This window comes from Oncorhynchus tshawytscha, unplaced genomic scaffold, assembly GCF_018296145.1.
Source record: "Oncorhynchus tshawytscha isolate Ot180627B unplaced genomic scaffold, Otsh_v2.0 Un_contig_4324_pilon_pilon, whole genome shotgun sequence".
NCBI classification, from domain to species: Eukaryota; Metazoa; Chordata; class Actinopteri; order Salmoniformes; family Salmonidae; genus Oncorhynchus; species Oncorhynchus tshawytscha.
Genome location: NW_024609799.1, coordinates 510,001 through 532,500, shown reverse-complemented (window position 1 = coordinate 532,500; position 22,500 = coordinate 510,001). Strand labels below are relative to the sequence as shown.

Genomic DNA, 22,500 nt, shown 5'->3' with positions numbered 1-22,500 from the left:
CTACAGTATAGAGACTCTCTCTTACCATTGAGGTACTACAGTATAGAGACTGTCTCTTACCATTGAGGTCCTACAGTATAGAGACTGTCTCTTACCATTGAGGTCCTACAGTATAGAGACTGTCTCTTACCATTGAGGTCCTAGGGTATCTAGACTCTCTCTTACCATTGAGGTCCTACAGTATAGAGACTGTCTCTTACCATTGAGGTCCTAGGGTATCTAGACTCTCTCTTACCATTGAGGTACTACAGTATAGAGACTGTCTCTTACCATTGAGGTCCTACAGTATCTAGACTGTCTCTTACCATTGAGGTACTACAGTATAGAGACTGTCTCTTACCATTGAGGTCCTACAGTATAGAGACTGTCTCTTACCATTGAGGTCCTACAGTATAGAGACTGTCTGTTACCATTGAGGTACTACAGTATCTAGACTCTCTCTTACCATTGAGGTACTACAGTATAGAGACTGTCTCTTACCATTGAGGTCCTACAGTATCTAGACTGTCTCTTACCATTGAGGTCCTACAGTATAGAGACTGTCTCTTACCATTGAGGTACTACAGTATCTAGACTGTCTGTTACCATTGAGGTCCTACAGTATAGAGACTGTCTGTTACCATTGAGGTACTACAGTATAGAGACTCTCTCTTACCATTGAGGTACTACAGTATAGAGACTGTCTCTTACCATTGAGGTACTCTTGAAGAAGATGTTGTTGCAGATGGAAGAGAAGAGTTTCAGACTCTCCTGTAGGCGGTTCTGAAAGAGGGGAATTCATTAGATGTAACATTAGTAAAACAGGCGTCTGTCACGTCATGTGTAGTAATATTGTAACCGTGTTCATCAGGGAAATGACAGGTAAAGATGTCGGGGTAACAATAGAGAGGGTGTCTCACCATACATGGGTCCTCTACTAGAGTCATGTCGTATCCACTGAGAGAAACAACAAATACCACGGCCCGGACGTCCTCGAAACAACCAATCCACTTCCTCCTCTCTGTCCTCTGACCCCCCACATCATACATCCTGGAGAGGGGGAAGGGGGAGAGAATTATTTTATATAAATATATCTTTTTTTAATGAGCGAGTGAGAAATCTGTACATTAGATGGAACACATCAGACTCATTGATTATGTGGAGTAGAGAACTTGGGCAGCCAGCGAGACAGGTTATTAGTGTGGTCGTGGTTTGGCCAATGTGTTGAGGGTTTTAGATCCATGTGATAATGACAGTTAGCTGTCAGCAGGAGGTTCACAGCATAGGTTCAAATAGGACACCTGCTACTATTTAGATCGTGTGTGTGTGTGTGTTTATCAATTAGCTAAAAGACAATTAGTAAGTTAATTAATTTACTCAGATTGAGGGAACCGTCTGTTGGGTCCTTCAGGAACACCTGGGTCCTCCGTGAAGCCCCTCGAGGTCCACACAGAGCTTGCGTCCCAATTAGCACACTATTCCCGATTCAGAGCAGTCTTTTTGATCAGGGCCCACGGGGCTCTGGTTGAAGTAGTGCACTACATGGGGAATAGAGTGTCATTTGGGACACGGCCAGAGGGCTTAGAATAAGCCAGAGATGATGGAAACCTCTGTAGTATTTTAGCGTAAGCCAACGTCATTAAAACAAAAAGGGATCTCATTTGGGATTTAGTGATGCCAGTCTCTTTTCTCCTCCCCTCCTAAAAGGTCCGGGGGCTGACGGTTGAACACCGTCACACTCAACAGCAATGAATACGGTTTTTAAAAAATCACTTTTTACTCGCAATAAACCATAACAATTATTAATTCGCAATTAACTTGATATGCTACAACCCATGTTGAGTATTGGTGAGTTTGTCTCTGCTCTCAGAAGATTCTACACTAAAACCCCAACAACTTGGAGGTCTGGTGCTGGCTAATATGGTGTGAAATCAGCTGATAATCAGATAAATGGACACGCTGTACCAAAATGAACAAATGGCAGAGGGGTTAACGCAATGGCACATTAGAGGATGCATTCAGAGTACAATTTACACAATGTCACATACTGAAACGTTTTGTTTTTCGCATACTATTTATTTGGGGGTATTATTCGTACACAACCTTGTCTAGCAACTTGCTCCATCTGTTCAGCTAGTGTCATCACAGTGTTCGGTGTGTGTGTAGTATATCATATCATCCAGCCACATCTATAACATCTGTTCAGCTAGTGTTATCACAGTGTTCTGTGTGTGTAGTATATCATATCATCCAGCCACATCTATAACATCTGTTCAGCTAGTGTGTTCAGTATATCATATCATCCAGCCACATCTATAACATCTGTTCAGCTAGTGTTATCACAGTGTTCGGTGTGTGTGTAGTATATCATATCATCCAGCCACATCTATAACATCTGTTCAGCTAGTGTCATCACAGTGTTCGGTGTGTGTGTAGTATATCATATCATCCAGCCACATCTATAACATCTGTTCAGCTAGTGTCATCACAGTGTTCGGTGTGTGTGCAGTATATCATATCATCCAGCCACATCTATAACATCTGAGCAGCAGATCATCTGGTCTGTAGCTAATTGGTCCCTAGCTGTGTGTTGCCGCTCTCCATGTTGTCTGTTGTCTGTAGCTTGTGAGGTGTGGAAACACTTTGTTGCTTTTATGAATTTTGTCTTGCTGCTTTTTGTTCTGTTTTGCTCTGTCTGTATGCTACGTCTTGCTTGTTCTGTTTTGCTCTGTCTGTATGCTACGTCTTGCTTGTTCTATGTTGCTCTGTCTGTATGCTACGTCTTGCTTGTCCTATGTTGCTATTGTCTATATTGTAATTGTTTTTAATAACCTGCCCAGGGACTGCGGTTGAAAATTAGCCGGCTGGCTAAAACCGGCACTTTTACTGAAACGTTGATTAATGTGCACTGTCCCTGTAAAAATAAAAATAAACTCAAACTCAAACTTAATAGTTTATTTCTCTTGATGTGTTTTAAGGGTTTTATCTGAAGTAAATAAGTCCAAGGCAATAGACAGAGACAGTGAGATGCATTGTACATCCCAAATGGCACCCCTAATTCCTATATAGTGCACTACGTTTGACCAGAGGCAATAGGGCCCCGTGTAGCGAATGGCAATAAAAAAAAACTAATTTCAACCACATCTCAAAATCACAAAATGAACTAATGATGCTAGCCGATACCCTCTTTTCTCTTTCCCCTCTCCCAGCCCGACCCTCTTTCCCCTCCCCAGCCCCACCCTCTTTTTCTTTCTTTTCCCTTCCCCTCCCCCAGCCCGACCCTCTTTTCTCTTTCCCCTCCCCCTCTTTTCTCCTTCCCCTCCCCCAGCCCCACCCTCTTTTCTCTTCCCCCACCACCCTCTTTTCCCTCCCCCAGCCCCACCCTCTTCTTTCCCCTCCCCTCTTTCCTCTTTCCCCTCCCCTCTTTTCTCCTTCCCCTCCCCCAGCCCCACCCACTTCTTCCCCTCCCCCAGCCCCACCCACTTCTTCCCCTCCCCCAGCCCCACCCACTTCTCTTCCCCTCCCCCAGCCCCACCCACTCTCCCAGCCCCACCCACTTCTCTTCCCCTCCCCAGCCCCATCCACTTCTCTTCCCCTCCCCCAGCCCCATCCACTTCTGTTCCCTTCCCCCAGCCCCATCCACTTCTCTTCCCCTCCCCCAGCCCCATCCACTTCTCTTCCCCTCCCCCCAGTCCCCACCCACTTCTCTTCCCCTCCCCCGCCCCATCCTTTCTCTTTCCCCTCCCCCAGTCCCACCCACTTCTCTTTCCCCTCGCCTCTTTTCTCTTCCCCCTCCCCCAGCCCCACCCACTTCTCTTTCCCCTCGCCTCTTTTCTCTTCCCCTCCCCCAGCCCCACCCACTTCTCTTTCCCCTCGCCTCTTTTCTCTTCCCCCCCCCCCCAGCCCCACCCACTTCTCTTTCCCCTTGCTTCTTTTCTCTTTCCCCTCCCCCATCCCCACCCACTTCTCTTTCCTCTTCCCCCTCCCCCAGCCCCACCCACTTCTCTTTCCCCTCGCCTCTTTTCTCTTCCCCCTACCCCACCTTCTTTTCTCCTCCCCTACCCCACCCCCTTTCTCCCCCTCCCCTCCCCAGCCCCACCCTCTTTTCTCTTTCCCCTCCCCCAGCCCCACCCTCTTTTCTCCTTCCCCTCCCCCAGCCCCACCCTCTTTTCTCTTCCCCCTCCCCCAGCCCCACCCACTTCTCTTTCCCCTCGCTTCTTTTCTCTTTCCCCTCCCCCAGCCCCACCCACTTCTCTTTCCCCTCGCCTCTTTTCTCTTCCCCCTCCCCCAGCCCCACCCACTTCTCTTTCCCCTCGCCTCTTTTCTCTTCCCCCTACCCCACCCTCTTTTCTCCTTCCCCTCCCCAGCCCCACCCTCTTTTCTCTTTCCCCTCCCCCAGCCCCACCCTCTTTTCTCCTTCCCCTCCCCCAGCCCCACCCTCTTTTCTCTTCCCCCACCACCCTCTTTTCTCTTTTCCCTCCCCCAGCCCCACCCTCTTCTTTCTCCTCCCCTCTTTTCTCTTTCCCCTCCCCTTTTCCTCTCCCCTCTTTTCTCTTTCCCCTCCCCTCTTTTCTCTCCCACCCACTTCTTTCCCTCCCCCAGCCCCACCCTCTTCTCTTTCCCTCCCCCAGCCCCACCCACTTCTTCCCCTCCCCAGCCCCATCCACTTCTCTTCTCTTCCCCTCCCCCAGCCCCATCCACTTCTCTTCTCTTCCCCTCCCCCAGCCCCATCCACTTCTCTTCCCCTCCCCCAGCCACTTCTCTTTCCCCTCCCCCAGTCCCACCCACTTCTCTTTCCCCTCGCCTCTTTTCTCTTTCCCCTCCCCCAGTCCCACCCACTTCTCTTTCCCCTCGCCTCTTTTCTCTTTCCCCTCCCCCAGTCCCACCCACTTCTCTTTCCCCTCGCCTCTTTTCTCTTCCCCCTCCCCCAGCCCCACCCTCTTTTCTCTTCCCCTCCCCTCTTTTCTCCTTCCCCTCCCCCAGCCCCACTTAACTTGTAAATTCCTTGGTCATTCATCAGTGTCGGTTAATTATCTGAAGCTCTGATGAAGACAAGGTGAAATGGAGAGAGGCCGCGTCCCCATAGCACCCTATTCCCTATATAGTACACTACTTTTCACCAAAGCCCTATGGGAACTGAATAGGGTACCACTTGGGATGGTGTCTCATCTCTCTAGAGGCGGAATGAGGGGGTCACAGGTCAATGGTAAGCAGGCTGTGTGTGTGTATGCACTAAACTGTCCCGTGATATCTGGGCGGCGAGGGCTGGTAGACGGAGGAGACGATGTGATTGGAGGATTAAACAAGTGTTCCATTCGTTCTTTCATTACATAGTTAATTAGGGGTTAGCTAACGAACTGCGACCTACGTTGACCTTGACTGAGGAAGAGTGTGTGTGTGTGTGAGGTTCAGGAATACATCTCTCCATCCCCATCTTTCTCTGAGTCCCTCACCACATACTTTAGAGAGAATGAAAGAGAGAATAGAGAAGGACAGATATTATAGTGAAGCCTCCCTCTCCTCCTTTTACCTGATCAGGTATTACAGCTCCGCCACAACGCAAACACACTGTCAACAACTATGGGTCATAAAAAGCCTGTGAAAGCCTGTGTCTTTTCGAAAGAGAGGCAGACAATGGGTGACAACGAAGGCCTTACACACCCATTCCTCCACTGGTCCTTTTAGTGCTCTACCATTTAACCTGCCCCCGCAGTGCCCCCGCAGTGCCCCCGCAGTGGCTGTGGGATTTAGCAGTAGTCAACGTGACAGAAAAACAACAAAAGCAAAGCGTGAGGAGGAGGAGGAGGAGAGAGACCAGAAAGGAGGAAAACGAGAAAGATCAAGGGAGAGACCAAACAGAAACCACTTCCTGTCAGCCAGCAATAATTCAAAAGACTTTTATTTGACATCTAGATGACGCACACACACCTATGGGGCTGAAACGTAGACTACTACAGGGGCCGTATGTATCGAGACGTCTACAGACTGTCGAACATTTCAAAGCACAACACGCACTATATAAAGATCAGGATGAGCCTCTGCCCAGAGACGTGGTGCAACATCCCTGGCCCAATGTTTACGTTTCAATTATTCAAATAATGACCATTTGGCGTGATTCATAATTTAGTTTGTTTGAAAACATAAATTGAAGTGAAATTGGGTGTGAAATACACACATGAAAAGTCTCATCTCATAAATGTTACAAGATATTCCAGAGAACTGTCATATGTTTTTTCTGCCATTCTCTCTCCTCTCCTCTCCTCTCCTCTCCTCTCCTCTCCTCTCCTCTCCTCTCCTCTCCTCTCCTCTCCTCTCCTCTCCTCTCCTCTCCTCTCCTCCTCCTCTCCCAGTAAGTGTGTATAACAGATACCTCCACTTCAGTATCCATCTTGTTTAGACAAAGGTGAAATGGACAAAAAAAATCATTTTCTTTGGAGAGATTTGACCTTTTCCTCGTCTGTCCGTCCGTGTTGTGTTGTGCTGAGGGTTATTGTCTTTGAGGAAATTGAAAACGGGGGACTCAGTCCCCGTACCCCCATCCACAGAGATTTACGACGAGTGGGTGTGTGTGTGTGGGTGTGAGAGAGTGTTTTATGTGATGGGTAATTTTTGTCAATAAAAGCATCTATAGTGCAGTTTGATTGACAGCTTTCAATTTCATGTGTCCATGACCCTACATGCTGATTGTATGTGCGCGTGTGTGGTGTGGTGTTGATTCTGGTAAACCAAATCAACTATTGTATTGCTCCTAGACAGAGGCCATCACACAGATATTCTGCCAATTTGTGAAGCACACACACACACACACACACAGGTAAAAGGGTCTGTGTCATATTGACATGCAGTTCCCACAACGAAGTGTGACAATGTTTAGATGCAAAACAAAGGCACCTTATGAAAAGCCTCTCGCCACAGCCCAGGTAATATGGTTTATCATTTTAAATACAGAGGTAATATTGTTACGTTTTCATAATTCATATGAAATGCAGAGGTAATATCGTTAGTTATTATAATTCATAGGGCAGGTGTAGGAGACTGAAGTGTTTACATCCCAAATGACACCCTATTCCCTATAGGGTACACTACTCTGGTCTAAAGTAGTGTATTATTTAGAGAATAGAGTCCCACTTGGGATACAGATTGTGTTTGGAACAGTTGTTTAGAGAGAGGAGCTCCATTGGAACAGTTGTTTAGAGAGAGAGAGAGAGAGCTCCATTGGAACAGTTGTTTAGAGAGAGAGAGAGCTCCATTGGAACAGTTGTTTAGAGAGAGAGAGAGAGAGCTCCATTGGAACAGTTGTTTAGAGAGAGAGAGAGAGCTCCATTGGAACAGTTGTTTAGAGAGAGAGAGCTCCATTGGAACAGTTGTTTAGAGAGAGAGAGAGAGAGCTCCATTGGAACAGTTGTTTAGAGAGAGAGAGAGAGCTCCATTGGAACAGTTGTTTAGAGAGAGAGAGAGAGCTCCATTGGAACAGTTGTTTAGAGAGAGAGAGAGAGGAGCTCCATTGGAACAGTTGTTTAGAGAGAGAGAGAGAGAGGAGCTCCATTGGAACAGTTGTTTAGAGAGAGAGAGCTCCATTGGAACAGTTGTTTAGAGAGAGAGAGAGAGGAGCTCCATTGGAACAGTTGTTTAATCATTGGAACAGTTGTTTAGAGAGAGAGAGAGAGAGCTTTTTGTTTAGAGTCCATTGGAACAGTTGTTTAGAGAGAGAGAGAGAGGAGCTCCATTGGAACAGTTGTTTAGAGAGAGAGAGAGGAGCCCATTGGAACAGTTGTTTAGAGAGAGAGAGAGAGAGAGAGAGAGGAGCTTTCAGTTGTTTAGAGAGAGAGAGAGAGAGCTCATTGTTGTTTAGAAATGGAACAGTTGTTTAGAGAGAGAGAGAGAGGAGCTAGGAGTCGAGAGTAATCAATTACTTTTGGAGTCGACTCTCCACCCCTTCGTCATTTCAGTTACCAGTTGGAAATGACAGAGAAAGGCCAGCGACAGCAGTGAAGTCCTGTACCACTAAACGTTGAGAAGTGAGGGAGGAAATGCACATTTAGCAAAGTGGAGTTGAGGTACAGTAGTGGTGGTACCGGTGCTTCACCATCTGAAAGGGACGCACCGTGATGAGACCCAACAGTAGTGGTGGTACCGGTGCTTCACCATCTGAAAAGGACGCTCCGTGAGACCCAACAGTAGTGGTGGTACCGGTGCTTCACCATCTGTAAGTGACTTCCGTGATGAGACCAGTAGTGGTGGTACACCATCTGAAAGGGACGCACCGTGATGAGACCCAACAGTAGTGGTGGTACCGGTGCTTCACCATCTGAAAGGGAGACCCAACAGTAGTGGTGGTACCGGTGCTTCACCATCTGAAAGGGACGCTCCGTGATGAGACCCAACAGTAGTGGTGGTACCGGTGCTTCCCATCTGAAAGGGAGAGACCCAACAGTAGTGGTGGTACCGGTGCCAACTGAAAGTGCTTCACTTCATCTGAAAGACCCCAACAGTAGTGGTGGTACGGTGCTTCCCCATCTGAAAGGGAGACCCAACAGTAGTGGTGGTACCGGTGCTTCACCATCTGAAAGGGACGCACCGTGATGAGACCCAACAGTAGTGGTGGTACCGGTGCTTCTCCATCTGAAAGACCCAACAGTAGTGGTGGTACCGGTGCTTCACCATCTGAAAGGGACGCTCCGTGATGAGACCCAACAGTAGTGGTGGTACCGGTGCTTCACCATCTGAAAGAAAGGACGCACCGTGGACGACGCACCGTGATGAGACCCAACAGTAGTGGTGGTACCGGTGCTTCACCATCTGAAAGGGACGCAGTGATGAGACCCAACAGTAGTGGTGGTACCGGTGCTTCACCATCTGAAAGGGACGCACCGTGATGAGACCCAACAGTAGTGGTGGTACCGGTGCTTCACCATCTGAAAGGGACGCACCGTGATGAGACCCAACAGTAGTGGTGGTACCGGTGCTTCACCATCTGAAAGGACCCAACAGTACCGGTGCTTCACCATCTGAAAGGGACGCACCGTGATGAGACCCAACAGTAGTGGTGGTACCGGTGCTTCACCATCTGAAAGGGACGCACCGTGATGAGACCCAACAGTAGTGGTGGTACCGTGCTTCACCATCTGAAAGGGACCACCGTGATGAGACAACAGTAGTGGTGGTACCGGTGCTTCACCATCTGAAAGGGACGCACCGTGATGAGACCCAACAGTAGTGGTGGTACCGGTGCTTCACCATCTGAAAGGGACGCACCGTGATGAGACCCAACAGTAGTGGTGGTACCGGTGCTTCACCATCTGAAAGGGACGCACCGTGATGAGACCCAACAGTAGTGGTGGTACCGGTGCTTCACCATCTGAAAGGGACGCACCGTGATGAGACCCAACAGTAGTGGTGGTACCGGTGCTTCACCATCTGAAAGGGACGCACCGTGATGAGACCCAACAGTAGTGGTGGTACCGGTGCTTCACCATCTGAAAGGGACGCACCGTGATGAGACCCAACAGTAGTGGTGGTACCGGTGCTTCACCATCTGAAAGGGACGCACCGTGATGAGACCCAACAGTAGTGGTGGTACCGGTGCTTCACCATCTGAAAGGGACGCACCGTGATGAGACCCAACAGTAGTGGTGGTACCGGGTACCATCTGGTGCTTCACCATCTGAAAGGGACGCACCGTGATGAGACCCAACAGTAGTGGTGGTACCGGTGCTTCACCATCTGAAAGGGACGCACCGTGATGAGACCCAACAGTAGTGGTGGTACCGGTGCTTCACCATCTGAAAGGGACGCACCGTGATGAGACCCAACAGTAGTGGTGGTACCGGTGCTTCACCATCTGAAAGGGACGCACCGTGATGAGACCCAACAGTAGTGGTGGTACCGGTGCTTCACCATCTGAAAGGGACGCACCGTGATGAGACCCAACAGTAGTGGTGGTACCGGTGCTTCACCATCTGAAAGGGACGCACCGTGATGAGACCCAACAGTAGTGGTGGTACCGGTGCTTCACCATCTGAAAGGGACGCACCGTGATGAGACCCAACAGTAGTGGTGGTACCGGTGCTTCACCATCTGAAAGGGACGCACCGTGATGAGACCCAACAGTAGTGGTGGTACCGGTGCTTCACCATCTGAAAGGGACGCACCGTGATGAGACCCAACAGTAGTGGTGGTACCGGTGCTTCACCATCTGAAAGGGACGCACCGTGATGAGACCCAACAGTAGTGGTGGTACCGGTGCTTCACCATCTGAAAGGGACGCACCATGATGAGACCCAACAGTAGTGGTGGTACCGGTGCTTCACCATCTGAAAGGGACGCACCGTGATGAGACCCAACAGTAGTGGTGGTACCGGTGCTTCACCATCTGAAAGGGACGCACCGTGAGTGAGACCATCTGAACAGTAGTGGTGGGTGGTACCGGTGCTTCACCATCTGAAAGGGACGCACCGTGATGAGACCCAACAGTAGTGGTGGTACCGGTGCTTCACCATCTGAAAGGGACGCACCATGATGAGACCCAACAGTAGTGGTGGTCCCGGTGCTTCACCATCTGAAAGGGACGCACCGTGATGAGACCCAACAGTAGAGGTGGTACCGGTGCTTCACCATCTGAAAGGGACGCACCATGATGAGACCCAACAGTAGTGGTGGTACCGGTGCTTCACCATCTGAAAGGGACGCACCGTGATGAGACCCAACAGTAGTGGTGGTACCGGTGCTTCACCATCTGAAAGGGACGCTCCGTGATGAGATCCAACAGTAGTGGTGGTACCGGTGCTTCACCATCTGAAAGGGACGCTCCGTGATGAGACCCAACAGTAGTGGTGGTACCGGTGCTTCATCATCTGAAAGGGACGCTCCGTGATGAGACCCAACCTGTAGTGGTGGTACCGGTGCTTCCCATCTGAAAGGGACGCACCGTGATGAGACCCAACAGTAGTGGTGGTACCGGTGCTTCCCCATCTGAAAGGGGACGCTCCGTGATGAGACCCAACAGTAGTGGTGGTACCGGTGCTTCCCCTGATCTGAAAGGGGTGGTACGCTTCCCATCTGAAAGGGACGCACCGTGATGAGACCCAACAGTAGTGGTGGTACCGGTGCTTCCCCATCTGAAAGGGACGCTCCGTGATGAGACCCAACAGTAGTGGTGGTACCGGTGCTTCCCCATCTGAAAGGGACGCTCCGTGATGAGACCCAACCTGTTGCTGGCAGCAGTGCAGCTGCATTGTGAATTCACAAGGAATTGTATAAATTGTTCTTAGTGTTTTAATGGAAGCCGATAAAAGTAAGTGGCAGTTTAACGTTTCTCTCCATTTGTCACATCCCTACTATGTTTGTTTGTATGTGTGCGCCCGGTTATCAGACTCTAGTCCCCCGTGTGTTGATAAGGCCTGTTAGGGTATTGACATATTGACTTCCTGCTGACTCAATCACAGACCAATCAGATATAAGTTTGTCTGATTGGCACTAGCCAAATTGGCTGTTAGAGATAAAGTCTCCGTGACAAAATGAGGCTGTGTGAGATAACATGACATGGTCCCAAAGATGAAAAGATACCAGCACCTGTCACAGGTATTTTTGATCACTTTTAAGTTAAAACCTCATACTTAATGTTAACCTGAAAACTATCGTCAGCGGGGCTTTAAAGACCAATGCGACTAAAATATTTTGCCGTGTGACCACCAGTTTTATTTTGGGAGCATTGTGTCGTGGGCTGTTCTAAAACTACTTGTGCAGCGTCAACCACTTGTTCACACTTTGTTCGGTCGTGTTACCTCATTGGCTAGCTAGCTGACAACCTGGTAACTTGACCAGTATTATCGACCAGTGGAGGCTGGTGGGAGGAGCTACAGGAGGATGGGCTTGTTGTAATGGAATGGATGGAACGGTATCAAACACATCGAGCACCTGGAAACCACATGTTTGACTCTGTTCCAGTCATTCCATATCAGCCATTACAATGAGCCCATCCTCCTATAGCTCCTCTAACCAGCCTCCACTGATATCCAAACAGTTGGAACGAAAGGAGAAGGGATAGCTACTTCAGGAGATCAAGCACCATAGCAATTCATTCATTAATGACAGATCTCTTGCATGTAATCAACGCACAACGTTTTTAAAGAGACAGTGCACCATTTTCAATGTAATATATCTCCATAAAGTAATGGTGCTTTTACACCATGTAAAAAACCCAATATTACACGAATGACTCATTTCAATGACAGGTATTCATCTCAACATTGGAGCTTTTATAATAAACGCATGTCTTTGAAGCGGTACGTGTTCGTTTCCAGGGCGCAACGTGCTTCAGAAGAAGCTAGAACTCATACAGGCCCAATATACACTCAATCAATTGGGAAAACATTTTCTGGTGCTCCTAAATTTAATCTGGTGCTCCTAAATTTAATCTGGTGCTCCTAAATTTAATCTGGTGCTCCTAACATTTAATCTGGTGCTCCTAACATTTTTTAAATTGGGAGCACCAGTGCTACCAATGAATTTCTTTAAAATGTAGAGCCCTGATAGTAGGCCTTCGTATTTTGGGAACGTTTTATTTTCTACAACAACAAGAGAAGACACACAAAAGTATTATTTACCTGAAGAGCAGGTGTTTGACTTTGAACTGCGTCTCTATGACCCCGGTGGTCCTCAGTCTGACCCTCAGGACATCCGTCTCCGTGGGAACGTAGTCCAGAGAGATGATACGACCCATGTTCTCAAAGAAACTACAGGAGGAGGATGAGAAAGACAAAGATTAGATTATTTGATCTAAACATCGTCTATCTGAAAAGGTAACAATTTCAAAAGTTAGAGAAAGAGAGATGGAGAGAGAGACAGAGAGACATACAGTATGCCTGTCAGGCTGTGCTTAATTTAAGTCGGATCCTGCCGGAACAGGATCCAGCACCTCTCCGCTTTGGACTGTTTTATTCCGGTACCTCTCAAGGCATGAAAAATAATTGTTTCAAAATTATAATAAAAAGCAATCAAAGTTCATTCGAGTTGCCTCTTCGATTAATTCTCCTGCCCCCACAAAAAAAAACGTAATGTGAAAAAGTAGATTTTCAGCCCGGGCCTAATATTTCTAAGAGTAGATTCGGGCTGGGCCGCGTTTATGGTTTGTGCAACATTGTAACCATGTTTGAGACCAACGCGTGGCTTTGTGAGAAGCGCGTATGTTCTCTCTCTGCTCTGATAGACAGGAGCCTGCAACTCTCCTGCGTTGACCTTCAGCACTTATTTCCTTATAGAATCACAAGGTTCTGGAGGGGCTGCAGCACCCTTATAGAATCACAAGGTTCTGGAGGGGCTGCAGCACCCTTATAGAATCACAAGGTTCTGGAGGGGCTGCAGCACCCTTATAGAATCACAAGGTTCTGGAGGGGCTGCAGCACCCTTATAGAATCACAAGGTTCTGGAGGGGCTGCAGCACCCTTATAGAATCACAAGGTTCTGGAGGGGCTGCAGCACCCTTATAGAATCACAAGGTTCTGGAGGGGCTGCAGCACCCTTATAGAATCACAAGGTTCTGGAGGGGCTGCAGCACCCTTATAGAATCACAAGGTTCTGGAGGGGCTGCAGCACCCTTATAGAATCACAAGGTTCTGGAGGGGCTGCAGCACCATCTGTATAGAATCACAAGGTTCTGGAGGGGCTGCAGCACCCTTATAGAATCACAAGGTTCTGGAGGGGCTGCAGCACCCTTATAGAATCACAAGGTTCTGGAGGGGCTGCAGCACCCTTATAGAATCACAAGGTTCTGGAGGGGCTGCAGCACCCTTATAGAATCACAAGGTTCTGGAGGGGCTGCAGCACCCTTATAGAATCACAAGGTTCTGGAGGGGCTGCAGCACCCTTGATAAATGTAAATACGTTTGCAAAGCTATAGAATTACTGCTGTCTGTTCAGAAATAAATGAAACCATTCAGTATGTCCTACTACGCCATGAGAAGGCCCATCATTTAGCCACAGAGGATCAATAGCATCTTTTTTTTTTATTGCTTAGCTGTGGAGCCCAATAACAAGGAATAGCCTACAGTCTGGAATGAGCCACACATCTGTCAGTGAAAAAACAGCATGCAGGTAATATTTCAAATACAACTGCAGGAAAACACAGGTAGGAGGCAAATGTCTCCTCCTGAATATAGAAGACTCTATGCTGTAGGCCACCAAAACATTTGATCAACTTCCAAATACTGTTTTACAAGAGAGAGACAGAGACGAGACAGAGAGACCGAGACGAGACAGAGAGACCGAGACGAGACAGAGAGACCGAGACGAGACAGAGAGACCGAGACGAGACAGAGAGACCGAGACGAGACAGAGAGAGAGACGAGACAGAGAGACCGAGACGAGACAGAGAGACCGAGACGAGACAGAGACCGAGACGAGACAGAGAGACCGAGACGAGACAGAGACTTTTGGCACCAGCGCATCAGCCATCACCAGTGAGTGATCTGCTCATCATTAGGTGAGTGATCTGAGCATCATTAGGGAGTCAGTGAAACTGACTGCATGAAATGTGTTGATAAAAGGCTTTTCCCCGACCCTCAACTACTCAACATGTTCCCAGTGTGTGCAACCTGTGTCAGTGTCTCTACTCTACCTGTGTCAGTGTCTCTACTCTACCTGTGTCAGTGTCTCTACTCTACCTGTGTCAGTGCCTCTACTCTACCTGTGTCAGTGACTCTACTCTACCTGTGTCAGTGCCTCTACTCTACCTGTGTCAGTGCCTCTACCTGTGTCAGTGCCTCTACTCTACCTGTGTCAGTGCCTCTACTCTACCTGTGTCAGTGCCTCTACTCTACCTGTGTCAGTGCCTCTACTCTACCTGTGTCAGTGCCTCTACTCAACCTGTGTCAGTGTCTCTACTCTACCTGTGTCAGTGTCTCTACTCTACCTGTGTCAGTGCCTCTACTCTACCTGTGTCAGTGCCTCTCCTCTACCTGTGTCAGTGTCTCTACTCTACCTGTGTCAGTGCCTCTACTCTACCTGTGTCAGTGCCTCTACTCTACCTGTGTCAGTGCCTCTACTCTACCTGTGTCAGTGTCTCTACTCTACCTGTGTCAGTGCCTCTACTCTACCTGTGCCAGTGCCTCTACTCTACCTGTGTCAGTGCCTCTACTCTACCTGTGTCAGTGCCTCTACTCTACCTGTGTCAGTGCCTCTACTCTACCTGTGTCAGTGACTCTACTCTACCTGTGTCAGTGCCTCTACTCTACCTGTGTCAGTGCCTCTACTCTACCTGTGTCAGTGTCTCTACTCTACCTGTGTCAGTGTCTCTACTCTACCTGTGTCAGTGTCTCTACTCTACCTGTGTCAGTGCCTCTACTCTACCTGTGTCAGTGTCTCTACTCTACCTGTGTCAGTGCCTCTACTCTACCTGTGTCAGTGCCTCTACTCTACCTGTGTCAGTGCCTCTACTCTACCTGTGTCAGTGTCTCTACTCTACCTGTGTCAGTGTCTCTACTCTACCTGTGTCAGTGCCTCTACTCTACCTGTGTCAGTGTCTCTACTCTACCTGTGTCAGTGTCTCTACTCTACCTGTGTCAGTGTCTCTACTACTCTACCTGTGTCAGTGCCTCTACTCTACCTGTGTCAGTGTCTCTACTCTACCTGTGTCAGTGTCTCTACTCTACCTGTGTCAGTGCCTCTACTCTACCTGTGTCAGTGCCTCTACTCTACCTGTGTCAGTGCCTCTACTCTACCTGTGTCAGTGTCTCTACTCTACCTGTGTCAGTGTCTCTACTCTACCTGTGTCAGTGTCTCTACTCTACCTGTGTCAGTGTCTCTACTCTACCTGTGTCAGTGTCTCTACCTACCTGTGTCAGTGCCTCTACTCTACCTGTGTCAGTGCCTCTACTCTACCTGTGTCAGTGCCTCTACTCTACCTGTGTCAGTGCCTCTACTCTACCTGTGCCAGTGCCTCTACTCTACCCGTGTCAGTGTCTCTACTCTACCCGTGTCAGTGCCTCTACTCTACCTGTGTCAGTGCCTCTACTCTACCTGTGTCAGTGTCTCTACTCTACCTGTGTCAGTGCCTCTACTCTACCTGTGTCAGTGTCTCTACTCTACCTGTGTCAGTGTCTCTACTCTACCTGTGTCAGTGTCTCTACTCTACCTGTGTCAGTGCCTCTACTCTACCTGTGTCAGTGTCTCTACTCTACCTGTGTCAGTGCCTCTACTCTACCTGTGTCAGTGTCTCTACTCTACCTGTGTCAGTGCCTCTACTCTACCTGTGTCAGTGCCTCTACTCTACCTGTGTCAGTGCCTCTACTCTACCTGTGTCAGTGCCTCTACTCTACCTGTGTCAGTGCCTCTACTCAACCTGTGTCAGTGCCTCTACTCTACCTGTGTCAGTGTCTCTACTCTACCTGTGTCAGTGCCTCTACTCTACCTGTGTCAGTGCCTCTCCTCTACCTGTGTCAGTGCCTCTACAGTGCCTCTACCTGTGTCAGTGCCTCTACCTGTCTACCTGTGTCAGTGTCAGTGCTCTACTCTACCTGTGTCAGTGCCTCTACTCTACCTGTGTCAGTGCCTCTACTCTACCTGTGTCAGTGCTCTACTCTACCTGTGTCAGTGCCTCTACTCTACCTGTGTCAGTGCCTCTACTCTACCTGTGTCAGTGTCTCTACTCTACCTGTGTCAGTGCCTCTACTCTACCTGTGTCAGTGCCTCTACTCTACCTGTGTCAGTGCCTCTACTCTACCTGTGTCAGTGTGCTCTACTCTACCTGTGTCAGTGCCTCTACTCTACCTGTGTCAGTGCCTCTACTCTACCTGTGTCAGTGTCTCTACTCTACCTGTGTCAGTGTCTCTACCTGTGTCAGTGCCTCTACCTGTGTCAGTGCCTCTACTCTACCTGTGTCAGTGCCTCTACTCTACCTGTGTCAGTGTCTCTACTCTACCTGTGTCAGTGCCTCTACTCTACCTGTGTCAGTGCCTCTACTCTACCTGTGTCAGTGCCTCTACTCTACCTGTGTCAGTGTCTCTACTCTACCTGTGTCAGTGCCTCTACTCTACCTGTGTCAGTGCCTCTACTCTACCTGTGTCAGTGCCTCTACTCTACCTGTGTCAGTGCCTCTACTCTACCTGTGTCAGTGCCTCTACTCTACCTGTGTCAGTGCCTCTCTACCTGTGTCTGCCCTGTGTCAGTGCCTCTACTCTACCTGTGTCAGTGCCTCTACTCAGTACCTGTGTCAGTGCCTCTACTCTACCTGTGTCAGTGTCTCTACTCTACCTGTGTCAGTGTCTCTACTCTACCTGTGTCAGTGTCTCTACTCTACCTGTGTCAGTGCCTCTACTCTACCTGTGTCAGTGCCTCTACTCTACCTGTGTCAGTGCCTCTACTCTACCTGTGTCAGTGCCTCTACTCTACCTGTGTCAGTGCCTCTACTCTACCTGTGTCAGTGTCTCTACTCTACCTGTGTCAGTGTCTCTGTGTCAGTGTCTCTACTCTACCTGTGTCAGTGCCTCTACTCTACCTGTGTCAGTGTCTCTACTCTACCTGTGTCAGTGTCTCTACTCTACCTGTGTCAGTGTCTCTACTCTACCTGTGTCAGTGCCTCTACTCTACCTGTGTCAGTGTCTCTACTCTACCTGTGTCAGTGTCTCTACTCTACCTGTGTCAGTGCCTCTACCTCTACCTGTGTCAGTGCCTCTACTCTACCTGTGTCAGTGCCTCTACTCTACCTGTGTCAGTGCTCTACCTACCTGTGTCAGTGTCTCTACTCTACCTGTGTCAGTGTCTCTACTCTACCTGTGTCAGTGTCTCTACTCTACCTGTGTCAGTGTCTCTACTCTACCTGTGTCAGTGCTCTACTCTACCTGTGTCAGTGCCTCTGTGTCAGTGCCTCTACCTGTGTCAGTGCCTCTACTCTACCTGTGTCAGTGCCTCTACTCTACCTGTGTCAGTGCCTCTACTCTACCTGTGTCAGTGCCTCTACTCTACCTGTGTCAGTGCCTCTACTCTACCTGTGTCAGTGCTCAGTGTCAGTGTCTACTCTACCTGTGTCAGTGCCTCTACTCTACCTGTGTCAGTGCCTCTACTCTACCTGTGTCAGTGCCTCTACCTCTGCCTCTACTCTACCTGTGTCAGTGTCTCTACTCTACCTGTGTCAGTGCCTCTACTCTACCTGTGTCAGTGCCTCTACTCTACCTGTGTCAGTGCCTCTACTCTACCTGTGTCAGTGCCTCTACTCTACCTGTGTAAGTGTCTCTACTCTACCTGTGTCAGTGCCTCTACTCTACCTGTGTCAGTGCCTCTACTCAACCTGTGTCAGTGCCTCTACTCAACCTGTGTCAGTGCCTCTACTCAACCTGTGTACGTGCCTCTACTCAACCTGTGTACGTGCCTCTACTCAACCTGTGTACGTGCCTCTACTCTACCTGTGTCAGTGCCTCTACTCTACCTGTGTCAGTGACTCTACTCTACCTGTGTCAGTGCCTCTACTCTACCTGTGTCAGTGCCTCTACTCTACCTGTGTCAGTGCCTCTACTCTACCTGTGTCAGTGCCTCTACTCTACCTGTGTCAGTGCCTCTACTCTACCTGTGTAAGTGCCTCTACTCTACCCGTGTCAGTGCCTCTACTCTACCCGTGTCAGTGCCTCTACTCTACCTGTGTCAGTGCCTCTACTCTACCTGTGTCAGTGCCTCTACTCTACCTGTGTCAGTGCCTCTACTCTACCTGTGTCAGTGCTCTACTCTACCTGTGTCAGTGCCTCTACTCTACCTGTGTCAGTGCCTCTACTCTACCTGTGTCAGTGCCTCTACTCTACCTGTGTCAGTGCCTCTACTCTACCTGTGTCAGTGCCTCTACTCTACCTGTGTCAGTGCCTCTACTCTACCTGTGTCAGTGCCTCTACTCTACCTGTGTCAGTGCCTCTACTCTACCTGTGTCAGTGCCTCTACTCTACCTGTGTCAGTGCCTCTACTCTACCTGTGTCAGTGCCTCTACTCTACCTGTGTCAGTGCCTCTACTCTACCTGTGTCAGTGTCTCTACTCTACCTGTGTCAGTGCCTCTACTCTACCTGTGTCAGTGCCTCTACTCTACCTGTGTCAGTGCCTCTACCTGTGTCAGTGCTCTACCCTGTGTCAGTGCCTCTACTCTACCTGTGTCAGTGCCTCTACCTCTACCTGTGTCAGTGCCTCTACTCTACCTGTGTCAGTGCCTCTACTCTACCTGTGTCAGTGCCTCTACTCTACCTGTGTCAGTGCCTCTACTCTACCTGTGTCAGTGCCTCTACTCTACCTGTGTCAGTGCCTCTACTCTACCTGTGTCAGTGCCTCTACTCTACCTGTGTCAGTGCCTCTACTCTACCTGTGTCAGTGCCTCTACTCTACCTGTGTCAGTGCCTGTGTCAGTGCCTCTACTCTACCTGTGTCAGTGCCTCTACCTGTGTCAGTGCCTCTACCTGTGTCAGTGCCTCTACTCTACCTGTGTCAGTGCCTCTACTCTACCTGTGTCAGTGCCTCTACTCTACCTGTGTCAGTGCCTCTCTACCTGTGTCAGTGTGTCAGTGCCTCTACTCTACCTGTGTCAGTGTCTCTACTTTACCTGTGTCAGTGTCTCTACTCTACCTGTGTCAGTGTCTCTACTTTACCTGTGTCAGTGTCTCTACTCTACCTGTGTCAGTGTCTCTACTTTACCTGTGTCAGTGCCTCTACTCTACCTGTGTCAGTGTCTCTACTTTACCTGTGTCAGTGCCTCTACTCTACCTGTGTCAGTGCCTCTACTCTACCTGTGTAAGTGCCTCTAGTGCCTCTACTCAACCTGTGTCAGTGCCTCTACTCTACCTGTGTCAGTGCCTCTACTCTACCTGTGTCAGTGCCTCTACTCTACCTGTGTCAGTGCCTCTACTCTACCTGTGTCAGTGCCTCTACTCTACCTGTGTCAGTGCCTCTACTCTACCTGTGTCAGTGTCTCTACTTTACCTGTGTCAGTGCCTCTACTCTACCTGTGTCAGTGCCTCTACTCAACCTGTGTCAGTGCCTCTACTCTACCTGTGTCAGTGCCTCTACTCTACCTGTGTCAGTGCCTCTACTCTACCTGTGTCAGTGTCTCTACTTTACCTGTGTCAGTGCCTCTACTCTACCTGTGTAAGTGCAGTGCTCTACTCAACCTGTGTCAGTGCCTCTACTCTACCTGTGTCAGTGCCTCTACTCTACCTGTGTCAGTGTCTCTACTCTACCTGTGTACGTGCCTCTACTCTACCCGTGTCAGTGCCTCTACTCTACCCGTGTCAGTGTCTCTACTCTACCTGTGTCGTGCCTCTACTCTACCCGTGTCAGTGCCTCTACTCTACCTGTGTCAGTGTCTCTACTCTACCTGTGTCAGTGCCTCTACTCTACCTGTGTCAGTGCCTCTACTCTACCTGTGTCAGTGCCTCTACTCTACCTGTGTCAGTGCCTCTACTCTACCTGTGTCAGTGTCTCTACTCTACCTGTGTCAGTGCCTCTACCTGTGTCAGTGTCTCTACTCTACCTGTGTCAGTACCTCTACTCTACCCGTGTCAGTGCCTCTACTCTACCTGTGTCAGTGCCTCTACTCTACCTGTGTACGTGCCTCTACTCTACCTGTGTACGTGCCTCTACTCTACCTGTGTACACGTACCTCTACTCAACCTGTGTACGTACCTCTACTCTACCCGTGTCAGTGCCTCTACTCTACCTGTGTCAGTGCCTCTACTCTACCTGTGTCAGTGCCTCTACTCTACCTGTGTCAGTGCCTCTACTCTACCTGTGTCAGTGCCTCTACTCTACCTGTGTCAGTGCCTCTACTCTACCTGTGTCAGTGCCTCTACTCTACCTGTGTCAGTGCCTCTACTCTACCTGTGTCAGTGCCTCTACTCTACCTGTGTCAGTGCCTCTACTCTACCTGTGTCAGTACCTCTACTCTACCTGTGTCAGTGCCTCTACTCAACCTGTGTCAGTGCCTCTACTCTACCTGTGTCAGTGCCTCTACTCTACCTGTGTCAGTGCCTCTACTCTACCTGTGTCAGTGCCTCTACTCTACCTGTGTCAGTGCCTCTACTCTACCTGTGTCAGTGCCTCTACTCTACCTGTGTAAGTGCCTCTCCACTACCTGTGTATACGTACCTCTACTCTACCTGTGTAAGTGCCTCTACTCTACCTGTGTCAGTGCCTCTACTCTACCTGTGTCAGTGCCTCTACTCTACCTGTGTATACGTACCTCTACTCTACCTGTGTAAGTGCCTCTACTCTACCTGTGTCAGTGCCTCTACTCTACCTGTGTCAGTGCCTCTACTCTACCTGTGTCAGTGCCTCTCTCTACCTGTGTCAGTGTCTCTACTCTACCTGTGTCAGTGCCTCTCTACTCTACCTGTGTCAGTGTCTCTACTCTACCTGTGTCAGTGTCTCTACTCTACCTGTGTCAGTGCCTCTACTCTACCTGTGTCAGTGCCTCTCCTCTACCTGTGTCAGTGCCTCTACTCTACCTGTGTCAGTGCCTCTACCTGTGTCAGTGCCTCTACTCTACCTGTGTCAGTGCCTCTACTCTACCTGTGTCAGTGCCTCTACTCTACCTGTGTCAGTGTCTCTACTCTACCTGTGTCAGTGCCTCTACTTTACCTGTGTCAGTGCCTCTACTCTACCTGTGTCAGTGTCTCTACTCTACCTGTGTCAGTGCCTCTACTCTACCTGTGTCAGTGCCTCTACTCTACCTGTGTCAGTGTCTCTACTCTACCTGTGTCAGTGCCTCTACTCTACCTGTGTGTCAGTGTCTCTACTCTACCTGTGTAAGTGTCTCTACTCTACCTGTGTCAGTGTCTCTACTCTACCTGTGTCAGTGCCTCTACTCTACCTGTGTCAGTGCCTCTACTCCTGTGTCCTGTGTCAGTGCCTCTACTCTACCTGTGTCAGTGCCTCTACTCTACCTGTGTCAGTGTCTCTACTCTACCTGTGTAAGTGCCTCTACTCTACCTGTGTCAGTGTCTCTACTCTACCTGTGTCAGTGCCTCTACTCTACCTGTGTCAGTGCCTCTACTCTACCTGTGTAAGTGCCTCTACTCTACCTGTGTCAGTGTCTCTACTCTACCTGTGTCAGTGCCTCTACTCTACCTGTGTCAGTGTCTCTACTCTACCTGTGTCAGTGCCTCTACTCTACCTGTGTAAGTGTCTCTACTCTACTGCTCTACGCCACGACGCTAATGTGATGATATGCATGCAAGGATGTATTATAAAAGGGCATCTTCTCCTCATGCGTTCTGGTACCTGAGAACTCCCCAGCTCACCCTCCTCTCACGCTACCTTTTTGTTCTGTCACCTCCTGACTTACAAATGAAGCTGCTGTCAGGTGTAGAATGCAGTGATAAACTAACCCCCAGGAGATGCTACGATACTAATCTCCATACTGAATATTCATACTAGTGGATTAATGGGTTTTAGATAGAGTTATAGCTTTACATAATACTGGTGCTCTGAGGCTATGGATTATCTAATAGATGGATTATACTGGGGTGTGTGTGTGTGTGTGTGTGCAAAGTGTGTGTGTG

General features: G+C 49.3%; 1 protein-coding gene across 2 annotated transcripts in view; it reads right to left on the bottom strand.

The window, feature by feature from the left end:
* LOC121845929 (guanine nucleotide-binding protein G(o) subunit alpha-like) overlaps window positions 1-22,500 on the bottom strand; it is a 63,586-nt gene that overhangs the window by 7,592 nt on the left and 33,494 nt on the right. For both annotated transcript variants that reach the window (XR_006082861.1, XM_042318272.1), the window contains exons 5-7: window positions 12,585-12,713; window positions 900-1,029; window positions 691-762 (exon numbers count right to left, since the gene is read on the bottom strand). Coding sequence is in view for 1 of the 2 variants with exons in the window: in XM_042318272.1 (XP_042174206.1) it covers window positions 691-762; window positions 900-1,029; window positions 12,585-12,713 (331 nt within the window). In the remaining variant the exon portion in view is untranslated. The remainder of the gene's footprint in view (window positions 1-690; window positions 763-899; window positions 1,030-12,584; window positions 12,714-22,500) is intronic.